At 37.0% G+C, this 21,889-nt stretch overlaps 1 protein-coding gene across 2 annotated transcripts; it reads left to right on the forward strand.

The window, feature by feature from the left end:
• Positions 1–1,172: 1,172 nt before the first annotated feature.
• Positions 1,173–17,548, forward strand: LOC149790004 (uncharacterized). 2 transcript variants are annotated; one of them, XR_016423785.1, is made up of 3 exons: positions 1,173–1,275; positions 3,785–3,946; positions 13,295–13,431. XR_016423785.1 is itself a non-coding variant. In XM_089972088.1 (2 exons), exons 1-2 carry the CDS (start codon positions 1,232–1,234, stop codon positions 14,460–14,462), a joined length of 1,212 nt encoding a protein of 403 aa, XP_089828214.1. In that variant the 5' UTR covers positions 1,198–1,231; the 3' UTR covers positions 14,463–17,548. The 2 variants fall into 2 exon arrangements, 1 of the variants encoding a protein (XP_089828214.1); XM_089972088.1 differs by lacking the exon at positions 3,785–3,946 and having other exon boundaries at positions 1,198–1,275; positions 13,295–17,548.
• Positions 17,549–21,889: the final 4,341 nt, after the last annotated feature.

Below are 21,889 nucleotides of genomic sequence, written 5' to 3' on the forward strand. Positions count from 1 at the left end.
GTACTGCGTAAATGGACGAGTTTCAATTCCATACACTATATTTTACCAGGATATCAGCGTGTAAGAAAGCACCAATATGCAAACTACTACGCTCATCGTCTACAAAGGTACATGGAGTAATAAGTAAATTTTGAAAAGCTTGGGCAGTTGAAATATTGCATAGATTCGATTTTTTAAACCAAGTTTATTTATTTGATATTTATTATACATAGCGGCTTAACAGCCTGAATCTATACCACTTAAGTTTGTAAATATGTGTCCTTAATTTTAATTAATTATGTTATTAATACATTTCACGCATTAGTTTGGGTGAGGGAACATATCAGTTTCATACTACTTGGGCATTTTACTTCTTTCTATGATGCACCTCGACTGCACTGTGCATAATACACTGATCTTTCAGTTGTCAAAAAACAATCCGAGTACACATATCACTTCATTTGATATTATTTAACCTATGTTCGGTTGCTATGTGTTACGTAACTGAAAGTTTGATAGGTTAAGACTCATACGGTAATCCTGTGTATAAATTTAAAGTTCTTTATACTTTTAATGTAAAATGAAAGTACGCATATTTTCTGTTTGAAACAGTCTTTAACGTTCCAGGCACTGACGTAATGAAAGTGAAAGTAACCGATGAGATGATTACAATATATGATTGGGTACCTTCGGTCTTCGGTTAACACACAGTCAATCTAGTGTTTTAACCAAAGACCCAGGCGACGCAGTTGTATAATTAGACTGTTTTGAGGCATTCGAAACGTCGGAGTCAATCATACAGACCACACCTCGAATGGTTGCTTATGGCTAGCATGCCAACGACCTCTCCTATTTCTAAAAAAAACGATTGACCGAGAAGTTACGAATGCATAAAACTATTTTTTTATTAGTGACTTTAAAGTCTTAGAAATGACTGAGATGGTCTGAATAGATTAAGATATCTTTTGTTGTAGTGATATGTCCGGCAAACAAAATGCATGATTTTTCTGCAAAGTACTTTGACATCTTTTTCTCTTGCAGAAATATCAGAGGTTGCTGCAAATCGTGCCGAGGCACAGATTCACGTCTCGACTAATATGAGCATTGTATTCGGAATAGTTCTAATCTTTATTCGGGGAATCCGGTGACCTCAAATTATGACATTTTTCGGAAATCACATGTAATTAAATAGACTTGCAGAAAAACAGTGTAAGCGTTTACATATATAGCATTTTGTCTCATTCTGTTGGAAATGGCTGGCTTAGAAGGAATGCAGTCCTTACAGTTGGGTTTCAGGTAAGTTAATTGTTGTTAAATATCAATTATTTTTGATAAACTGCACAAATATAGTCTTTATGCAGGCTGAATTTCATGTACTAGTTTTAATACTAATCATACCCAAATTCCCTTCCCCAGTCCTGACAGAGAGCAGGAAATAATGATATAAAAAACAATCTGTCAAGTATACTTCTTCGCTGATTATATGTGAAAAAATGAGTAGAATGTATTTATAAATGTCATTGTTATTGCAATTTTTATTATATTTGAAACTGAACCGCCCAGAGCCGGATCAGGTCAAGTGTTGATGGGGAGAGTGTTATAAAATTTCAAAATGGTCCTGACCTTCATCGAAAGGGCAACAAAGCAAATGGGGGCCCCGAGTGACCGAGTGGAATAAAGCGCTCTCTGTTACGGATCGCTGCCATCTCACCTCTGTCTGCGCCGGTTCGAGTCTAGGATTCAGCCATGGTAGGTATGTGAGAAAGCTTGCTAGTAGCTTCTCGTGGATCGGTGGTTCTTTCCGGGGTATTACCGGGTTCTTCCTCCACCATTAATACTGGCCGCCATGTATAGCCTATCGTGTGCTGAAAATGACGTTAAACCCCACAACAACAACAACAAAGAGAACGTCTGTCTATTTACTCAAAGTGTGCATAAAACATAATAAATATGAACGGGATGGTAATATTTCAAGCGATAAGTGAGAAGTACGTTTGTGTGTATACTTTATTTGTTTCTCCCTGGGTGATCCGTAAACCCTGGACCCCTCCCCCAAGGCCGCCAATCCCTCGTCTACATACATACCTCAGGGGCTGTACAGGCGGAGCTAAGGCGACACCCTTCTTGCAGTTGGTTAATATAGGAGGATCTTTACTACCATATTTCGTGAAATTCTTCAGTGCGGTATAGGTAGATATTTGTTAAGGAATAGACGGACGTACATGTGTAGATTATCAAGATAGCAAGGATGCTTTTTAAAAAGAAAAATGATGTGGGTAATAATATAATAATAATAATACTAATAATAATATAAATTATTATTATTATTATTATTATTATTATTAGTAGTAGTAGTAGTAGTAGTAGTGGTAGTAGTAGTAAGTAGAAGTGGTAGTAGAATAAAAATTAGTAGTAGTAGTAGTCATACAACTATTTAGGAAGATGGCTGAGATACGAGGTTACATATCAAGTTTGTAACAATGAAAAATCATTATAACCAGTGAAGCAAGCCCAGTCTGCACACGTTCTCTTCAATGTAAACGTTAGTACAGTTGAGACATGCCGGCATCGGCAACATACCAGAACTGCTGCGCTAGAATCTCTCAGTTGTAGAATGCTGCGTACCACGTCATATTACTTTGATTTAATTTTTTCTTTTAATACATAGTGTACAAAAATTCAGTTCGTATTGCGTGCCTTTCCAAAGAGTGTACTGTGTTATGTATAGGAGAGTTTGTCAACACACGGTAGGTTATACATAGCGGCCAGTATGTTTTGTACAGTAAGAACCCGTTAGAACCTCTGGAAGAACCACCAACCCACGGGAAGCTACTGGCAAACTTTATCACATACTAACGTTAGCGGAGCCTGAGACTCAAACTCAAGCAGACAATATTTTATATTTTGAAATTTAGCAGAATTACAAAATAATTTCTTTTAAAGACGGATATTGATATAAATCCACAAAGTATGCATATCACACAGGTAACAGTGGAAGTGAAAGTAATTGACGAAGATCAATGCAGTATATATATATATATATATATATATATATATATATATATATATATATATATAGATATATATATATATATATATATATATATATATATATATATATATATATATTTGTACAGGTAGCCTTGAATAGGCTTAAAGTTTAAAATATTATGTACTTATATTAACAAGTGGATTTAAATCCAAAACTAGTCCGTAAATTGCATTAAATCGAGTGTAATTAAATTATGTTAATTTATGATTTTATAAATTACCTATTCAGTTAACATCTTCCTATAAGCTAAATAAATTCATTTGAGAGAGAGAGAGAGAGAGAGAGAGAGGCTTTATTGATTCCAGTATCCCAAACGGACTACGAGGATACATTGTTTAATTGAAATGAATTAATTGGTGGATAGTACAATACACGTCAAAATGACATTATCTTTAACATGCAATATACAAAAAAACTGAGTAAGAAAGTAAGTTGCATACGGACTCTAATGCAAATCAGTGAAAATGACAAAAGCAGGTTAGTTTACATAATATCTCCGTAAGGGGAAGGTTGTTGTTGTTATGCGGTTTAACGCTGACATTAGTGTCATGGGTGGCACTGTATCTTTTGTGTGGTGAGTTGTATTCCTCATCTTCATCCACTTTTGATTCCAATTCTTAATTTATACTGTAATGCAATGAAGAATATCCTCCAGAATATAGATTATTGTAGCTTGAAATTTTCATTGTTTGCTCATGATTTGTGATTATTGTTTGCCTTTTGTTTGATGAGTGAACGTATCTAATGTTATAGAAAGGCGTCCTTCTCCCGATCTGATGATACATCCGTGAAGAGGGGAAGGGGGTTGGATAAATTAAATCCGAAGTCCCTCCGACATGACTTGGATCACACAATCGTTTTGAGGGAATAAGGAGATCTAGTGAGACTGAAGCTGTTGGAGTCGGCCGACAACAGGTAGGTTGTCTGCAGGTAGTGCGGATGGTAGGTCAATATTTATGGTTAGGAGGTTAGAAGTCGGAAAAATATGGTTACTTACCGCATTTGTATGGTTGCCTTCTAGATAGGTGAGACCGATGCCTATTGACATTCTGTTGCGATCTATATAGATTCAGATCTGGCTGAAAGGATCCCTTGTCCCGAGGTCGCTTAACGTCCTTACACATTAGCTGGGAATTAATGTTCCTAAGCGCATGTGTGGGTTGAGAGGTGAGTTGGAGTGGCAGTTTCTGAGCTGCCTGCCTCCGATCTTCTTCAATTCTTCTTCCTCCAAAAAGTAACGGTGAACCAGATGGGGTCATCCGTCAAGCCAGGGTATGATGAGGCTTGATCAACGTGGACCGCAAACAGACGTCGCCAATGAGGCCAAATCTAACATTGAAGATGTAGCACCTACGTTCCGTTCTAGCTTTTGACATGGCATGGAACACATTTTTGTCAACTTTATTAAACAGTAGAGCGGACGTATGAAAGGCTGATAAATTCTTGTCAGGGACGGAAGATCAGTAATGAAGGCATTTGAGTGTGTTTTATACAAGCGAGATGTGAATGTCGCTGGAGCCGATTGGGAAGGAACTGAAAGGAAGGCGTCTCTTCCTCCTCGTCGAGTTCTAGAGATGCTTTAACGTTGTAGTCTTTAGTAGCAGGAGGGCATTCTGAAGTGGACAAGACACCACACGTTTCCTCGACGGTGACTTTAAAGATAAATTCAGTCCGTTCCATGGTCGGATCTGAGTGTGGCTGATCCAAAGGAGCTTTTACACAGTGTGTGTTGAGTCCTAATCTGGGTCTATTTGCAACTCTGGATAAGTCTTACCATGTGCCATCGATGACTCAATTCCATTCTCTTAGAAAATTTCACTTGCTCTCCCCTATGGATAAGCGGTGAACAAAACGAACTACCGGCTAGTTTACTTGGCGTTTGGTCGGCTTGGTTACTGACGGTATACAAGTCATTCCGGCTATCACTATCAGTAAGATCCCCATAAATCCATGTTGGCTTTACCGTTTCAGTGAAAAGGTCTCCATGCTGAGACGGCTGGACGATGCGGTTGTATTATGCATTGGATCCAATGGATCCGATACAACCCCATGCGTCCTAACTGACAGGCCATAATGCGTACGGGGGGCCGTAAGCCAAATGGGCGTCATAATATTAGGGGAACACTCCCCAATGAGTCCGCAAAAGGTACAGAAGTAAGAGAGCGAAATAGAGGTAATATTTGGCTTAAAGTCAGTAATTGTGTCTTCGTCTCCTGGACCAGGCAACGCATCTGTTTAAAGTCGGGCGGTTGTACCCTTTCCACACAATCCTTCTGATGTTACTGTGGCTGACGCCTGCAAGCAACGAACATTTGGTTGGGGAATCCCAGTTTCCCCAATAAGGCTGGCAGTGCAGGTTGACTTGGGACATATAATTAGGACGTCAGCGCTATACTTCTTTGTCTTGTTCCGTCTTTCATTCCATTTAGCTGCCTTCTGGACTACTATAGTCCAGGCTTCCTCTGACCACATATTACGTACGCTGTATGGCATCGACGATGTACATTTTAATACACACAATACAGGAGCATGGTTGTATTCCTTTGCTTTGAACGTTTTGCATTTGATGCATTTGGATGACATTCTCACTGAAACAACACAAAAAGAGAAAAACAGTGTATATATTAGTAAATCAATATACTACTAACTCGCTTATATCACTACCGTTACTAATGGAAAAGGGAAAATAGTGACACGGTCTAGATGCCCTCTAGACTGTACTTTGAACTTACGCATATAAGCATCTAGTTACAATTTCTACAACAACGACACAAAATAAGAAAGAACAAAACATGAATTAGCAATGTAGCATATTATTAACTGGCTTGTAACGACGTAAGCGGAAATAGTATAAGTCGCGCTAACTCGTAAATGACTAGAAGATGTAAACGATAGCGTGGTGTAACTCCGTCTTAAATAGACGAAGACCACAAAGGTGACAAAGTCACTCAGAGCTGACAGCAATTGTAAAACTAATGTATACAACCTTCAGCAGAATAAAAATTTCTTACAATAAATCCAAAAGCGAAATTGGATGGCGGTATAACTGGGTGGGCAGACTGGGCTCGTTAGCCTTGGCAGGCAACCAGTCTAAGAGAAAGGAAACTCGGACTCGAAACCTGGGCAGATGAAGCTCGTTAGCTTTGCCAGGCAGTTCGTCTAGGAGAAGGAAACTATGATTCAAAACCCACCAAGTCCCTCCATTGGATGATGGCCCCTCTGCCTTGAGAAGGAGGCAACGGGAGTAAACCCAGACAGAAAATCCAGAGTGGAGCCCCCAAGGCGGTTGGGTGTCGACTACGATTTCCTTCAGGTAGCTGCTGCATCCAAACTGGTGCCAAGTGTCATGCTCAGCATTCCACTGGACCCAACCAGCAAGGACAAGAGGGAGATCCTGACGTCTGGGCAGCCCAGAATCTCCACACTCCATGCCAAGGCTTGCGCCCTGGAGAGGTCACTCCAGTCTCGCTACTGAGTGAGCTGACAGTTTACGGGTTATAAGTCCCACCCGATTGGCGTAGGGAAGGGGCGCCACGAGTCAGCTTTGAAGATCGGAGGGATCATCGTATCCCACTGGTCGACTACCGCCCGCCTCAAGCCGGGCAGCCCCCGGTCAAAAAGGTGTTAATCCGCCATCGTCTGCCTGTTCCAGTGGTTTTCTGGAGCTCATTGTGTTGCTCAGCATGACAAGCAGACGGAAATTCCACACCAGACAAAATAAACAAGAAACCAATAAAGAAAACTCCAGCCCTTCAATTCGCAAGCTGAAATGTGCATACCATGTGCACAGGCATCTCCAACGACCTCAGGGAAGTGGACGACATCGGAAAGACGGCCATCATCTTTAAAGAACTCACCAGACAAAATATCAGCATAGCTGCCCTCAAGGAAACCAGGCTCTCCTCTAGTGGCTCCCTCAGAGAGAAAAACTACACCTTCTTCTGGAAGGGCCGAGAACCTGAGGAGCCACTCTAGCACGGAGTGGGCTTCGATATCAAAAACAATCTCCTGGCCTCGGTTGAACCTCCCACAGGGGGCACTAAGCGTCTCTTGTCCATCCGCCTCACCACTGCTGCAGGTCCTATCAACACCATCAGTGTCTATGCCCCCACCCTCACGTCTTCAGAAGACATAAAGGATCAATTATATGGGCAGCTGGACGAACAGAACAAAGGATTCCCCCAAACACGAATCATTTTTCCTCCTCGGTGACTTTAATGCCAGAGCAGGTGCGGACCACGAGTCATGACCTATCTGCCTGGGATATCATGGCACTGGAAAGACCAACAAAAACGGTCAGAGACTGCTGAAGCTATGCACCTACCATAGCTACCTACCTGTGCGTCACAAACACCTTCTTCAAGTGTAAGCCGCAACACAAAATGTCATGGAATCACCCCAGGTCTGCATGCAGTTTGGTCTCACCATCAGCCTGGAAAAGACAAATGTCAGCGTGCAAGATACCAACATTGCCCCTTCCATCAAAATCGACGGTGTCACCCTGGAAACAGTCAACAACTTTACTTACCTGGGGTCAACATCAGCAACACTCTCTCGCTTGACATGGAGCTGGACAGAAGGCTTGGAAGGGCAAACACCATCATGGCACGACTAACGAAGAGGTTATGGGAAAACCACGCGCTGACAGAGCACATCATGGTCCAAGTCTACCAGGCCTGCGTTCTCAGCACCCTTCTATATGGAAGTAAGACCTGGAGTACCTACATGAGACAAGAGCGCCGGCTCAACTCCTTCCATATACGGTGCCGAAAACGCATCCTGAAAATCAGCTGACAAGACCGTGTTTCACACAGCGAGATTCTGCAGCGTGCAAGTATCCCCAGCATGTACTTGATGCTGAGCAAACTCCGCCTTCGATGGCTGGGACACGTCCGACGCATGGAGGATGGAAGGCTGCCAAAGGACATCCTATATGGACAGCTGGCCACTAAAATGAGAAGAGTCAGCCGTCCCTCACTCCGTTTCAAGGATGTGTTCAAGAGGGACATGAAGGCATGCGACATTTCACCCGATGGCTGGGAAGTGCTCGCCAGGGCCGAGGCACCTGGAGACTGACAGTAAACAAGGGCATATCAGTCGCTGATACGAGGAGAGGCCAGTTGGCGGCAGAGAAACGTGAGAGAAAGAACTCTTCAGTGACTCAGACATCCAAGTATGTCTTCACCAACTGCAATAGGGACTGTCACTCACATAAAGGCCTGCACAGCCACAGCAGACGATGCCAACACCTCAGAGAGAGACAATACGCCAAGGGCGCTATTCGAATGGTCTCTCGATACTGAGTCGCCAATGTGTGAATGACTAACGGCTTAAGCGGAAATAATCAAATTGGCGCTAACTCGTAAATGACTAGAAGATGTAAACGGTAGCTTGGTGCAACAACGTCTTAAATAGACGAATACCATAAATTTGCTCACATTTGGCTGAAATTGTAAAAATTGAGCAGAATAAATATTTCTTACAATAAATCCAAAAGCGAAATTACATGGTCCAATTTGAACACAAAAATGGCTTGGATTATCGGAGATGAACTGTACAATGTTATCAGTACAGCAGGGAAGCTAAAATGTAGCGACACCTGGTTGTGGTAAGGGGATGTAATGGCAAGAACTTTTGCCCTTTGTCTACAAGAGATACAGAAAAAGACGATTTTCGTCTTTTATTAGTTCAGGATTCACGAGATAGCAGGTTAACGTACTGTGATTCGCGAACATATTTGAAGGACAAATTGCTTTGTTGACTTGCATTGAAAGGTTGCACATATCAATTGAATAGTTAGTACCCTATAACACCATGGAATTCTCTAAAATGTATTTGGTGTCGAAATAGTCATGAATTGCCACTATTTTGGGTCGCTTGCGCTTCAATACCTCGGCGTAACGGTTGTTCCTGTGGTACATGTGCGCACGAGTAATGTAGAGGAAATCCACATCTAGCTTTAGCTGACTGCAAATAAAATTTATCACAACATCAAAATAGTTTTCTCTGAAAGTTTCATCAATACCCTAGAAAATCAATTGTTTTTAATACTTCTAGTTTCGATGTCTATTGGTAATCGTTTTTAATACATTTAGTTTCGATATCTATTGGTAATTGGTTTTAATGCTTCTAGTTTCGATATCTATTGGTAATTGTTTTTAATACTTCTAGTTTAGATATCTATTGGTTTGTATGCCAGAATCTTTAACAGATCTACTCATTTAGTTTTGACTTTAATGACTTGGCTAACCTTTTTGAAAATGGAAAGCATGACGGATTCACAAGATGACATGCTTTCAGACAAGGCCATTTGACCCGATTTTATTACCTCTAAAATTAATGCTAGTTTATTCTCTCCATTGAGACATGTTCAAACTGTTTTGTTCGCCCAAGTTCCTACCTGTATTTACCTGCCTTTGCTTAATAACCACAGTTTGAAATCCGCCATTTTTGGTGTCCTTGACATTTAGCCCAGAAAACGGACTGTTCACCAGCACAATGAGTTCAACACTTGACGCCATATGTGATATAATAATTGTAAGTCCATATAAAAGTAAAGATATATGGACTCCTTTTAATGGCAACACTACAAAGAAACGCCTACAAACTCTCAAATTTAAAAAAAGCAGTTCCATAAACATATGCATGCTGCTGTACTAAACGCCATCTTTAAAACAATATGTTTATTCCTAACAAAACCAGAAACATAGTAATTTCTCCGTTTATTTAAAATATATATAATCCAGTCATATACATATTTGTATATTGAAAAAAGTTATAATTCTACGAAATGAAGTAAATTGTAACTATGCTAGTCAAATTATATAAACTTCTGTGATGTAATGGTTAATTTATACAATAATAACTTACATAACTAAAGCGTATTTTGTAGGGTCCAGTTGATTGAAAACCAATGTATCGTATCCAATTAAGAATCACAATGGTATAAATGCTTCTGCTTGAAGTCTTGTGATTGAATTCCAATAGAGTTATGAAATCTCACTAGACAGAGTATCACTATCAGTAATGCATATGTTTGTGGGATAATCTGAGACAATGTAACATGGGCAAGAGTTAAAGAAGCAATGGCGACACAGGGGCAGTTTATTTAAGTTTACGAGAGAAAGTTAAAATGCAAATACATTAACCAAAATATAATTAATCGGTTCCTCTATATTAATCAACTGGGATAACTACATCAAATGAAGACTCGTATCAGAGAAGATTTTAGTGAGCTTAAGCTAGAAAAAAACCACACTTTCCTGAAGGTAACCAACAAAGGTTAAGAAATTATTAGAGAAATAACTATCAAGTATTTTCGTCTTGTTCAGACAGAAAACAGTATACAGTATAGAAAGATTAATAGGAAATCGCAAGAAGAAATGTGGAAACTCTTTCATTCAGAATCAAATCAGAAATCAGTTACATATATTTTTGAACATTGTTGTGTGTGTGTGTGTGTGTGTGTGTGTGTGTTTGAATTTTAACTTAGCTTAAACAATTTGACTCATATCGCTACGATGTCTGCGGTGTGGACGTTTATTGTGATGCCTAGCACGGGAGCATCATATCACAGACATGTGGTATCATGTCCCACTCGGTGATATTATCCTGACACCAGGCCGACTAGTTCTAACAATAACGTCTTGATACTGGGCTCCAAACGAGGCAGCTGCTCATACCATGTTCATAAGGTTTTGGTATGACTTGGCCGGGGTTTGAACCCCTGAACTTCCGCATCCGAGGCGCAAGCCCTAACCAGCTATGCCACCAAAGCGGTCTTTTGTTCTCAGATATACAGAAATGTTAAAAAATTTGTTTTTTTTTTCTTTCTGAAAGAGAAAAGTAAATTAAATTGTTAGAAAAATGATGTGGATGTAGGAAATTAAAAATTAACATGAATGCACTCAGACGTTAGAAGGTATGACATACAGATATATGATAAAAGGAATGATATATACAATCCAAACGGCGATTAAGGCAATGCAGATATATTTGTTGACAAGTTCCAAAGAGGTATAACAAGTATTGGCATCTATTAGTTTGTATTAAATTACATTGAAGCAGGATAATTACATGGTTTTTTTGTGTTAGTCTACTAGCTGTCGTTCTTTACCTTAGCTACAAATAATAATTTTCAAGATCTAGCATTTTATTTACAATAGTACATTTTGATGACCGAACGGTTAAAGAAAAATATACTCTTAAAAGTCTATATACGAGCAGTAAAGTTTAGGAACGTTAAGTACACCAGGTTTTACAATAGGGAGATCATTATAAATGAGTGTTGTCTTATTTGATGACAGAAGCAAATCGGTTTGCGTTCAATGAAATTATTATCGGCTTTAGTTATAAATCGTGCCGTCCTAATTTAAAGACTTTCACCTTTTTGACCTTCCTGCCTACATTATTCTTACTCATGGCATGCCCAGTAATTATATTTACGTTTACATTTATAGTCTTCAAGAAATCTGCCGGTATAGGTTCTTCAAATCCCATATGTGCAACTCTGTTTTTAGCACATTTATCAATGACATATTATGTATGAGTGTATGTATGTATGTATGTATGTATGTATGTATGTATGTATGTATGTATGTATGTATAATAGTATATATGTATGTATGTATGTATGTATGTATGTATGTGTGTGAGTATGTATGTGTGCGAGTATGTATGTATGTATGTATGCAGATATGTATGTATGTATGGATGTGTGTATGTGAGTATGTATTGCATGTACGTATGTATGAAAAATATGGAAAGTATTGTAAATTATGAAGATCGTAAAAAAATTATGGCATTGTTTGTTGGATTGATTATTCGGTGATCAGGTAATATTTTACGTTTTGGCAATGATGAAATTCCATCTGTGATGCCCAGTTTAATGGACTTTGTCAGCACTTCATATCTCACTTTTCTGTTTATTTGTGGATTACATTATAAAATGTGAAGAGTACTTATCAAAACAGTAATTATTTTCTCTGTAATTTATTTCGATCTCGTTAAATTTGTATAACATTTTAACTTTTGAGATAACTGGAATAAGCAAAGTGTTTATGTTGGGTTGTGCTGCTAGTCATTAATAATTTGTTTTCTTAACGTCTTACGTCCATCATTTATTTATCTAAATTTTGAAATTGTATTTCCATTTTGCAAATGTTATAAACTGGAAAATATAAAATAATATGTGGTAGTCATTCATCGTTTGATCCATAAATTCGGTTAATGAACTAAATCTACTAAATTGTCTGTTAAAGTGTGACGGCTGCCGGCTCGTTTCGTTCGCCTTATTAAGGGTAAGAATAAAGAGGATCAAGTGTTAAATGGTTCAGGTCTGTATTTTATTTAATCTAACTTTTGGGTCAGAACCTCAGAGGAACCCGAATAAATAAATGGTCAGGGAATCCACTTCATTGTCTTCGCTCAAGACACTAGAGTTATGTCTTAACTTCGTTTAGCAATGGTTACTTGCATTAATGTCTATTTCTAAAACTTATTGTGATATCCTGGTGAAGGACAGATACACACACACACGCACACACACATAGCCAAAATGTTATTTTCATTGTGTTGTCGTTTGCCTTTTTAATACAGACTATTTATACTGACCTGTAAACATGGCATTAGTGAACTAATTTTGTTTCGTAGCGGGTGGGGGATGGAAGGTGTTGGTTTTTGAAAAATGAAAATAAGGTAATTCATTGCTGTACCAAACATACATTAGATTTACTACTATAATAAGCAAACAGTACTTTCTAAATGCTATTGAAATCCTTTTTCTCAAATTGAATGTTGCCTGACATGAAATGAGTGTTCACATACTAGAAAGTTTATTTAAAAGATGGCATAAAATTATCTTAGAATCATACAAGCAAAACGTTAAAGTTAAATTTGCATTGATTTAGTCTTGTTATACGATCCAGGAGTTTTCAATTTTACCCCTGTTTATTTATTGTACGATTCTAGCTGTTTTTTCAAGAAAGATCTCAATTTAATTGGAGGAATGTTTCTGAATGTCCTTCTTGCTATTATTATTATTATTATTATTGATATTATTATTATTATTATTATATATGTGATTATTACTATTATTATCATTATTATTATTATTATTATTATTATTATTATTATTATTATTTTACTTTTAACCTCACAGTATATTATGTACTGCTCCGAGTCTCCGACAATATTTTGGTCCACTAATATATTTTCAACATGTTTGCTCAGAAATGTATATTTCAAATTTGTGTCATTCTTCAGAACGTTCAAAAATAGAATAGAGGAAGAGATTAAGGAAATTAATGCTCTGCTACTATCAGCAAAGACAGGCAAGTGGAATGATGTGTGGTGCATTTTTGGCACTCAAGATAAGCCTAAACGGGCGTACCTGATCAATTCTATTCCGGAGAATCGTCGATGGGGATTCTTGCACCAGGCTGTCTACTGGAAGGATCCTAATATTCTACAGTATCTACTCAAGTTTCGTGCATGTGATTCTCGGATAAAGGCAAAAGAGGGCACATCGGAAGTTGGTAAGACAAGTGGTATGACCGCGCTTGCTATAGCACAAGCATATGCCTGTAAGGAGGTGGAGAAGTTACTATTAAAGCACGAGTGCAATTTTAACGAAGTGGATGAAGAGATTGACACCTTCCAACCTTGGCATACAGACATTGAACTGAAGGGACTTGGCTTGATACCTATCACTCTTGCTGCATACAAGAACACATTTCATCCTCAAAAAATTAACCCACAGAAGTCTATTTTATCGGTACTTGGAGATATTTTCAACGATTTGAACACCTCAGAAAATAGATGGAAAGAAGTTCGCGAAAAAATGTGCGACTCACTCTACGTTGTCAGTGAAGCATCGGTCGCACAACTCAAGAAATGTACGTCCAGGCAGAACTTTTACGAGACAATCATAAAAGTTTACAATGAGGAATCAACATTCCTTTATACACATGTAAACACAACCCTACGAAAACAACAGGAGTCTGACTACAAACCATCAGCAGCTGATCTTGCAATGGGTCCATATGTGGTTATGTACCAGATACTTCTCGTTTTCTGGGGACAGCTGAAGCGAGAAAATGCCAAGACCTACCGTAAAATGTTGCTGACTGCAAAAGATATGGAAAAATACCAGGTAGGGGTCAGATTTACATGGCTATCCTTCGTTTCATCCTCGGTGGAGGCTAAAAAGGCCACGCCTTTCCCTACATGCGCCGGTGTAACGGGTGAATGCAGCACAACCTTTACTATCGACAACACAGCCGGTTCAATGTATCAGCCAAGAGATATTGAAAAGTACGCAATGTATAGTGAAAGAGAAAGAGTGTATCCTGCCGGTGCAAAATTCGAGGTACCCAATAGGCGGCGCCATAATGAGAAGACTTACGTGACACTAAAACTTTTGAGCAGCTGAGTATATTGCAGCTTGATCGTGATGGTAAGACATGACCATTTGCGCATGCTATTACCTGTGCAATATATATTTCTTTTTCTTTCCACTGTTAATTGGAGATAAGAAGGTCCTGCTAGGACAAATTAATTGCCCCTGTTTAAATTTAAAACTACGAGATTAATAATGCTAGTTTTTAAAAACTGCATGTATATTTGGTTGTTTTTAGCCAAACAACGGTTTGTACAGTAAAATAAATTAGTTTCATTACTACCTTCAAATGTGTGATTTTCGGGACCAATATGGCAGCATTGCTTATGTTCCAACCGTATTTGTAAAAAGCGGAAATCTATAAACGACTTGTCTGCCTGATATAAGAACTTTTCTTACTTATATTTGCCATTTCATTCACAATTAAAAAAACTATGTTGATATTGCTATGACAAACACTGATGAGAAAAAATGAGATATTACGTGGTGTACTTAACATGTTTTTGTTCAGTTTGAATGCAATATGAATGAGAGTGAGAGAGAAAGAGTAATTTCGATCAATTGAGGTAAAACTCACATGCTGACTAATCAACAAACACAGACTGAAAGAGAGATATAGCAACCTTCCGAGATTATAACCTTTAAAAACGATCCATTTTAGAACCTTATTATTGGTTGAAAAACAAAAACAAAACAAAACAATGCAAAGTAAAGCATCAAATCGAATCTCGTTTGTGTAAGCTCAAGCTGAAGGTCTTTATTCCGCTCAGTTTCTTTTTTCTTTCTGATTTCAGGCATTTAAAAGGTATGTTAAATTCATTGAAAACGGGAACTATTGTATTTTTCGTCTTCATTTTTATATCGTATTAACAATTAATAAGTGGAAATGTATATTTGATCTTGGTAGTACAGAAGCAATTTTTTAGCTGCTTAAGCCATAATTATATGATTATTTATACGCCGTGGGCAAAGCACAATTTGAGGAGGAAATTACTATGAGTATCTGAAACTAAAACTTGTTGCTGCTGCATTTAATATAATTATTTGACCTTTTTTCTCGAGTCCACACATTTAAGGTTTTGTTTAAAGTTACTAATTTGCATATATTTCCTAAATGTTTTTCTTTATCAGGCTCAGACAATTCATCTTGCAACATGATGCAACACTATTCATGTTGTGCTTTAATTATCTGTCGTACAAGTCAAACTTGTTTTGTGTGACTTTGATGTTATTATTCACTCTAAAAGCTACGTGCCGTTTCCTGTTTGGCCCTTGTTTTGACTGTAGTTCTATGATACATGGGTCGACGATGCGTTGGATTAAAAAAGATCAAATGTGTGTATGCTCCATAGATGGTATTTTTGTACAGGAATAAAGATCAACAGTTTACCCATTATCTGACTGAAGTGTGTTTATGAAAGATGGTGTTAGTATTATCTCGATTCCAGTCACTTTCTTTGTTGTTGACTTGTCTATATCAAGTGATAATGTGTCTATTAAACTGTAATTAGCTAGAGTTAGACCTCTTTACAAACAAGTAGTGCGGCTGATGCAAACAATTACATGCTTTTCGTATACTCGCTATCTAAGAAAAAATATAAATTTTGTCAGTGTTAACAATACAGAATCCAGACCTTTAACAGTACTATAAGGTGAACATCAAATCAGCATTTTAGAACTTATTCTGTCTGGGTTATGTGAATGAAATGGTAACGAACAAAGACGCTGATGATAAGGATTTATGACATGCACGTGACAGTGATTTCATGTTTGCACATCATTATCTTTGTAAATTTCGAAAAGCAAGGGAAAAAGTATACAATCATGCAACAACTGGTTGACTACCAAACACACTAGCATTCAATTCCGGTAAGATAGAATGCATCCTATTTGTCCCAAAGCACAAATTAAAAAAAAAGTTCTGAAAATTCAAGAAAAAAATGAACTGGTCACATAATTAATTCTGAAAAGTGTATTAAATATTTAGGTTTCCATATAAATAACTCAGGTTTGAGCAAGGGCATAGTCAGTAGTATAATTAAAACAGTAAATGCTTAAGTGTCTCCTTAGTCAATATTTATCATTCAAAGCTAGAAAAAACGTTTTATACCACTCTGCGACAATGTACCTTCGACCACTCCTCTTCTTACTGTATGTCGGAAAACAAGCTCCAAATACCTCAGAGTAAAACTGTAAGATTTATAAATAAGATTGAAACGAGATCAAGCATCAAACACCGAGGTCTTGAAAGAGTAGGAACACAAATAGTGTACAATAGAGTAAAACAGCTTTAGACTAAATGCTAATACTTTTTTTACGAGTAATGTCTCTCTTTTATGAGCTAAAGATTTGCAAAAGTTTAGGGACCATCACCATTTTGCTACTAGGAGCGTTAAACTTAATTTTGTTAAACTATTTGTTAGTAGCGTGGCCTCGACGACTTTCTTCTATACCACCATAAATGACTGGAACATATTACCCAGGTGTATCAAAAGCATTTAAAATATAGATAATTTTAAGATGCGCTGTTAAGTCATATCATTACAAAGAGCAAATGAAAAGAACATAGTTTAATAATATGTTACTTGAATGAATTGGTTTTCGTTTTAAATCCGAAACCATCTAGTAAACTTGTAAAAGTTAATTGAATTCTCCTTTAGGAACTAATTGGATATAACGTTTCGTAAACATTTATGGGTCATTCATGGTTGATAATTGTTTTGGTATATATGTATGCAAATATGCAAATGTGCATGTATGTTGGTATTACAATTGTTTATTATGTTTTTATTACGTAATGTGTCGACATTATTTAAAGTGTTATACGTATGAATGTGTTAAGACTTGTTATTTGCTGATTCTACGAAACTAAATGTACTGTTATTATTATTATTATTATTACTGTAGAAAGCTGTTAGTATGTAATTGATGCATATAAGCAGGCTGGTTTGCATTGTTGGTCATGTGATTGCTTTATCAGATCTAAAGTTGGCTTTTATGCTGAGGATATGAGTTGTATACAAGTATTCTATTAAAACACCTGTTGCACGTATTGAAGAATAGTGGATATTTCAAAATGAAACAATAAGACAAACTTAGCGCCATGATGACATTTTATATGTAATAAATAATATGCTTCCATAGTCAAAACTGCAATATACATTGTACTACTCTCAAATGAAATTTTTTCTTCTCTGTGTGGTTAAACCAGTTTACATATAAACGATAAAAGGTATGTATTGCGCATGAAAATGGCGTATACGTTTGTACGCTAGTTTATGACATTTTCAAAAAGACGATTGTCATTACAGAAACATAATTTTACGCCTACATAATCAATAATATGCAACCGAAAGTCGCTATTTAGATTTTTTAGATCATTAAAGGAGGTGATTTTTCCCTCCAGGTCCTTGACCTGCAATAATACGCAAAACCATTCAATTGTACCTTTTTGATGTCTAAACGAAAATTGGCAAAACTATTCAATTGTAACTTTTTCATGTCTAAACCTAAAATGTATATGAAGTGCATGTACACATTATATTTTCTATTTTGCCTAGATTTAAAAAAATATGTTGTCAAAGCAATTAAAATTACTGCCGAATACACGATAAGACACGTGAAAAATGAATGTATTCATATGTCGGACGCGAAGCTTTAACGGGTATGTAAACATCATGGAGGAGACAAACTGCCAAAACTCTGATCCAGGTATTAAAATCATGGCAGACAAACAGTCGTTTAAATGAAGCAATGAAGTAAACCTTAAGTTAAAGATGTTTAGTACGTTGTGCTATCTATGTATAATAACATTGCATTAAATATATTCTTGAAATTAGATTGAGTGATAAGGTTGCAGTAGACAAATATATATATATATATATATATATATATATATATATATATATATATATATATATATATATATATATATATATATATATGTGTGTGTGTGTGTGTGTGTGTGTGTGTGTGTGATTCTGGCAAAATTAACTTAAATAGATGGAACGGTTAGGAAATGTTTAATGTGGATTTTTATAAAGTAATATGACAAAACGAGTTCCTTTTGAGAATGGTTAGATTAAGTACAAAGGTTCGTAAATACTGTCAACTAAGGAATGTACCTTAAATGTGCGAATACCATTACTATATCTGAATGCACCTTTTGAATAATCAGCAAGTCGGTTTAGGAACAATGCTATCACCATAAAAATCACAGGAATATAAAAAAAAATATTCAATCAGCTATTTAGGTGCATACACGAATATACGTTCTCAGATATTTTGCGCGTTGTAGAAGCAATCGCTCATAAAACCTGTAGTCTGGTTCATTGCTTTTTATGCTGCCTGCGTTGTACTCCACATAGAGCTTAGTGCAACGCAGGTAGCATACGAAGCAAGGAACCAGACTATAAAACCTGCTGCTTTAGATGAAAGTAAAGTGAGACAAACTTCAGATGAAATTTTGGCATTACTCGATATTGATTATTTGCTGCCCTTTACATTCCAACCAGATAGTGAAGTGAACATACATCACTTGGATGCCACGTTACCTGTGATTACTTACGTTGATAAATAATTTGTTGAGGCTCAGGAAATGCGGATGGTGAAGAGTGTAAGCCTTGGTCTTGGTCCAGTAAAACGACTCTGGATCATGGAACTCAACTGGCTTGTACTTGAATAGTGTGTCAAAATACATGTCAAATCATACCACGACCAACAATGCCACATCGGAGTACATGCCTTATACAGTTTACACAACGACAACCGATTTTAGACAAGGGTGCGACCTAGCGCCCAAGATTTATATTGCTGCATCAGTTTGTACTGATTATATCAGTACAGTTAGTCCTAAATTTAGTATAGCCCATGTGATGTTATGCGATTTGGATTTTTAACGTAGCTTTAACAATTTTTCAGTCATATCACTACGATGTCTTCAATATGGCGGTTTTTAGCGACGTCTAGCACTGGGGCATCATGCTGCAGACATGTAGCATGATGTCCCACCCAGTCACATTATCCTGACACCAGTCCGACCATTCCTAGCACTAACCTCAAAATACTGAGCTCCAAGCGAGGAAGTTGTTAGTACCATTTTTGTAAGTCTTTGGTATGACACGGCCGGGGATCGAACCCACGACCTCCCGGATCCGAGGCGGACGCTCTAACCACTAGGCCACCAGAGCGGTAGTATAGCACATGTACGGTCTATGCAATGGTTTCCAATTATACTACAATGAAATAAAGTATAGTCAAGAAAAAGCTTCTGAGGAATCTAAATCATGCTGTGATGTAATGGGTTTCTAAATGCTATGCCAGCTTTTAAAATATCTTTGTTTTTAAAAGCAAAGAATGTAAAGACTGACTCTTAGTCAAGCGATAGTTCAGTTTAGTCTAATCAGAATTAGATATAAAGAATATTTATTTATAAATCAATATTCCATCTGATACTACAATGGCATCGTTCTGACGGATGATCTGTTGATTAAGGCAAAAACAAATTCGAAACGGTTTCCCAACGTTTAGGACTAAATAGGCTCTTTGTCAGGGGAAAAACAACTTACATATACAAAAGAAACACTTAGCAGAAAATCCACGAAATAAAAACTACCAGACTCAGACATTCTAGAATCACCTGGGGCAATTATATATATATATATATATATATATATATATATATATATATATATATATATATATATATATATATGTATGTGTGTGTGTGTGTGTGTGCTTGACATTATTTTATTCTATTTTATATGTGCATATTGATTGAATTCTTTTGTGCATAACGTCTCCAGTACTGACGGAAAATTTAAGATAACATATATGAGCAAATATAGATGCCGCACAACGTGTATAATGCTTTTATTTATGTGCACCAGTTAATAATTCCTTTGCACGTCCAAATGAAATTAATATAGCACTTATGAAGTTGGTATTGAAAAGAGAAATATAAAACAAATGTGAGATTTGCAGGTAAAATGGATGGTGATAATGAGCAGAAACGTTAACACATACACGTGTCTTTTATTGGTATGCTAGCTGTATTGACGTAGACTTGATAATCCATCGAAATCAAAAATTTCATGAATATAGGTGGATTCAGAAAATATGGAGTGTAGACGAATGTGATCATAATAAGATAGCTGACATGCATTTACATTGCTTGTACCTTATCTTAAAAATGAGTGCCTCTTTTAATGTACAAACACACTTGAATGTGTCCTTTAGATTGTTATAAAATATTTAAGCTATTCAAACCTGGCCTGCAAGCTAATATTTCTAGCACGACTTTTAACCTGTGTACATAAGTTACTACCTCTCGTCAGCTACTTAGTCACAATGTGCGTTGGTAATTCGCGTGCGGAATTTAGTAAATTGGGAACGATTCAGGAACTGATGATTTTGTGAATGTGTCATTTATTTTTCGACTCATTCGATTACAATTTATACAGAATGATACTTTCAAAATGCACACAATAATCAGGTTTTATTTGGTTTTGAAAATGCTTTAATTACGAGCGAAGAAGCAGATCAAGTGCGTTAAAACTGAAATACTTGTTTCGTGGTTACGCTTTGAGAACAGTTTTCCATGAAATCAGATCAAATCCATCGCTTACGAAGGCTCAGTGACAAGTCATCTACGAGATCGTAAGGATAATATCACTTTAGATTCACAAACACCGAACTGCATGTACAATTTCTGCATTAAGTGAGAAATTACATTTCAATGCAGCAACGTTTACTGAGGGCAGTATTTGGTTTGCATGAGAACTGTTACAATTTTAAACAAGGTTGGTGTGCTTGCTGTGCATCATGCAAAAAACAAATAGAAACGAACAAGAAGGAAAATAGACAACAATTATTATACAGAATGCTGGTGAATACCAATTTTCCATTTAATGCATTTTAATATCATGTGATACACTCTTGTCCACATTAATATAAATTCCAGTCCCTTTGGATATAAACTGTGAGATACTGTAGTTTACTGTGCAAACCCTCGCTAAAAATTATTAGATTGATACCTTACTAACATTTCTTTAGTAGAACGGTTACAGAAGCTAGAAAAAAAAGTCAATTGGTTGTTGTTTACCTTTCTTTTTTGAGACAAAATAAAGGCGTTATATGGTAAAGAATTACTAGCATCATTGAGCCGAGTGTAAACTACAGTATAGCATTATGAAGCATAGATCTGAATGGTTTTAAAATTAACAGTATAGTTTGTATGTAATCACAAAGCCCAAACATATTGTTATATGTGCACATGACTTTACCACATTTCTCCATACATATAGATAATAACGTCTTAGGATAACCAGGTCTGAATTTTCACCTCTCATGTCAGATGTCAATCTATCCATGCATTGATCTCCTAAACTGAGATGAAGCTCTCCATCATTGTGCCAGGGCGTATGCCAAACCGAATATCTGAGTAGAAATGGCACATTTCG

The sequence above is a fragment of the Sinohyriopsis cumingii genome, chromosome 10, assembly GCF_028554795.1.
Source record: "Sinohyriopsis cumingii isolate HCF-2022 chromosome 10, ASM2855479v2, whole genome shotgun sequence".
NCBI lineage: Eukaryota > Metazoa > Mollusca > Bivalvia > Unionida > Unionidae > Sinohyriopsis > Sinohyriopsis cumingii.

Coding starts and splice junctions, on each gene's coding strand:
- LOC149790004 (XM_089972088.1), top strand. CDS start 1,232: ATGGCTGGCTTAGAAGGAATGCAGTCCTTACAGTTGGGTTTCAG. Junction 1,276..13,294: donor TCCTTACAGTTGGGTTTCAG/GTAAGTTAATTG, acceptor GTCATTCTTCAG/AACGTTCAAAAATAGAATAG.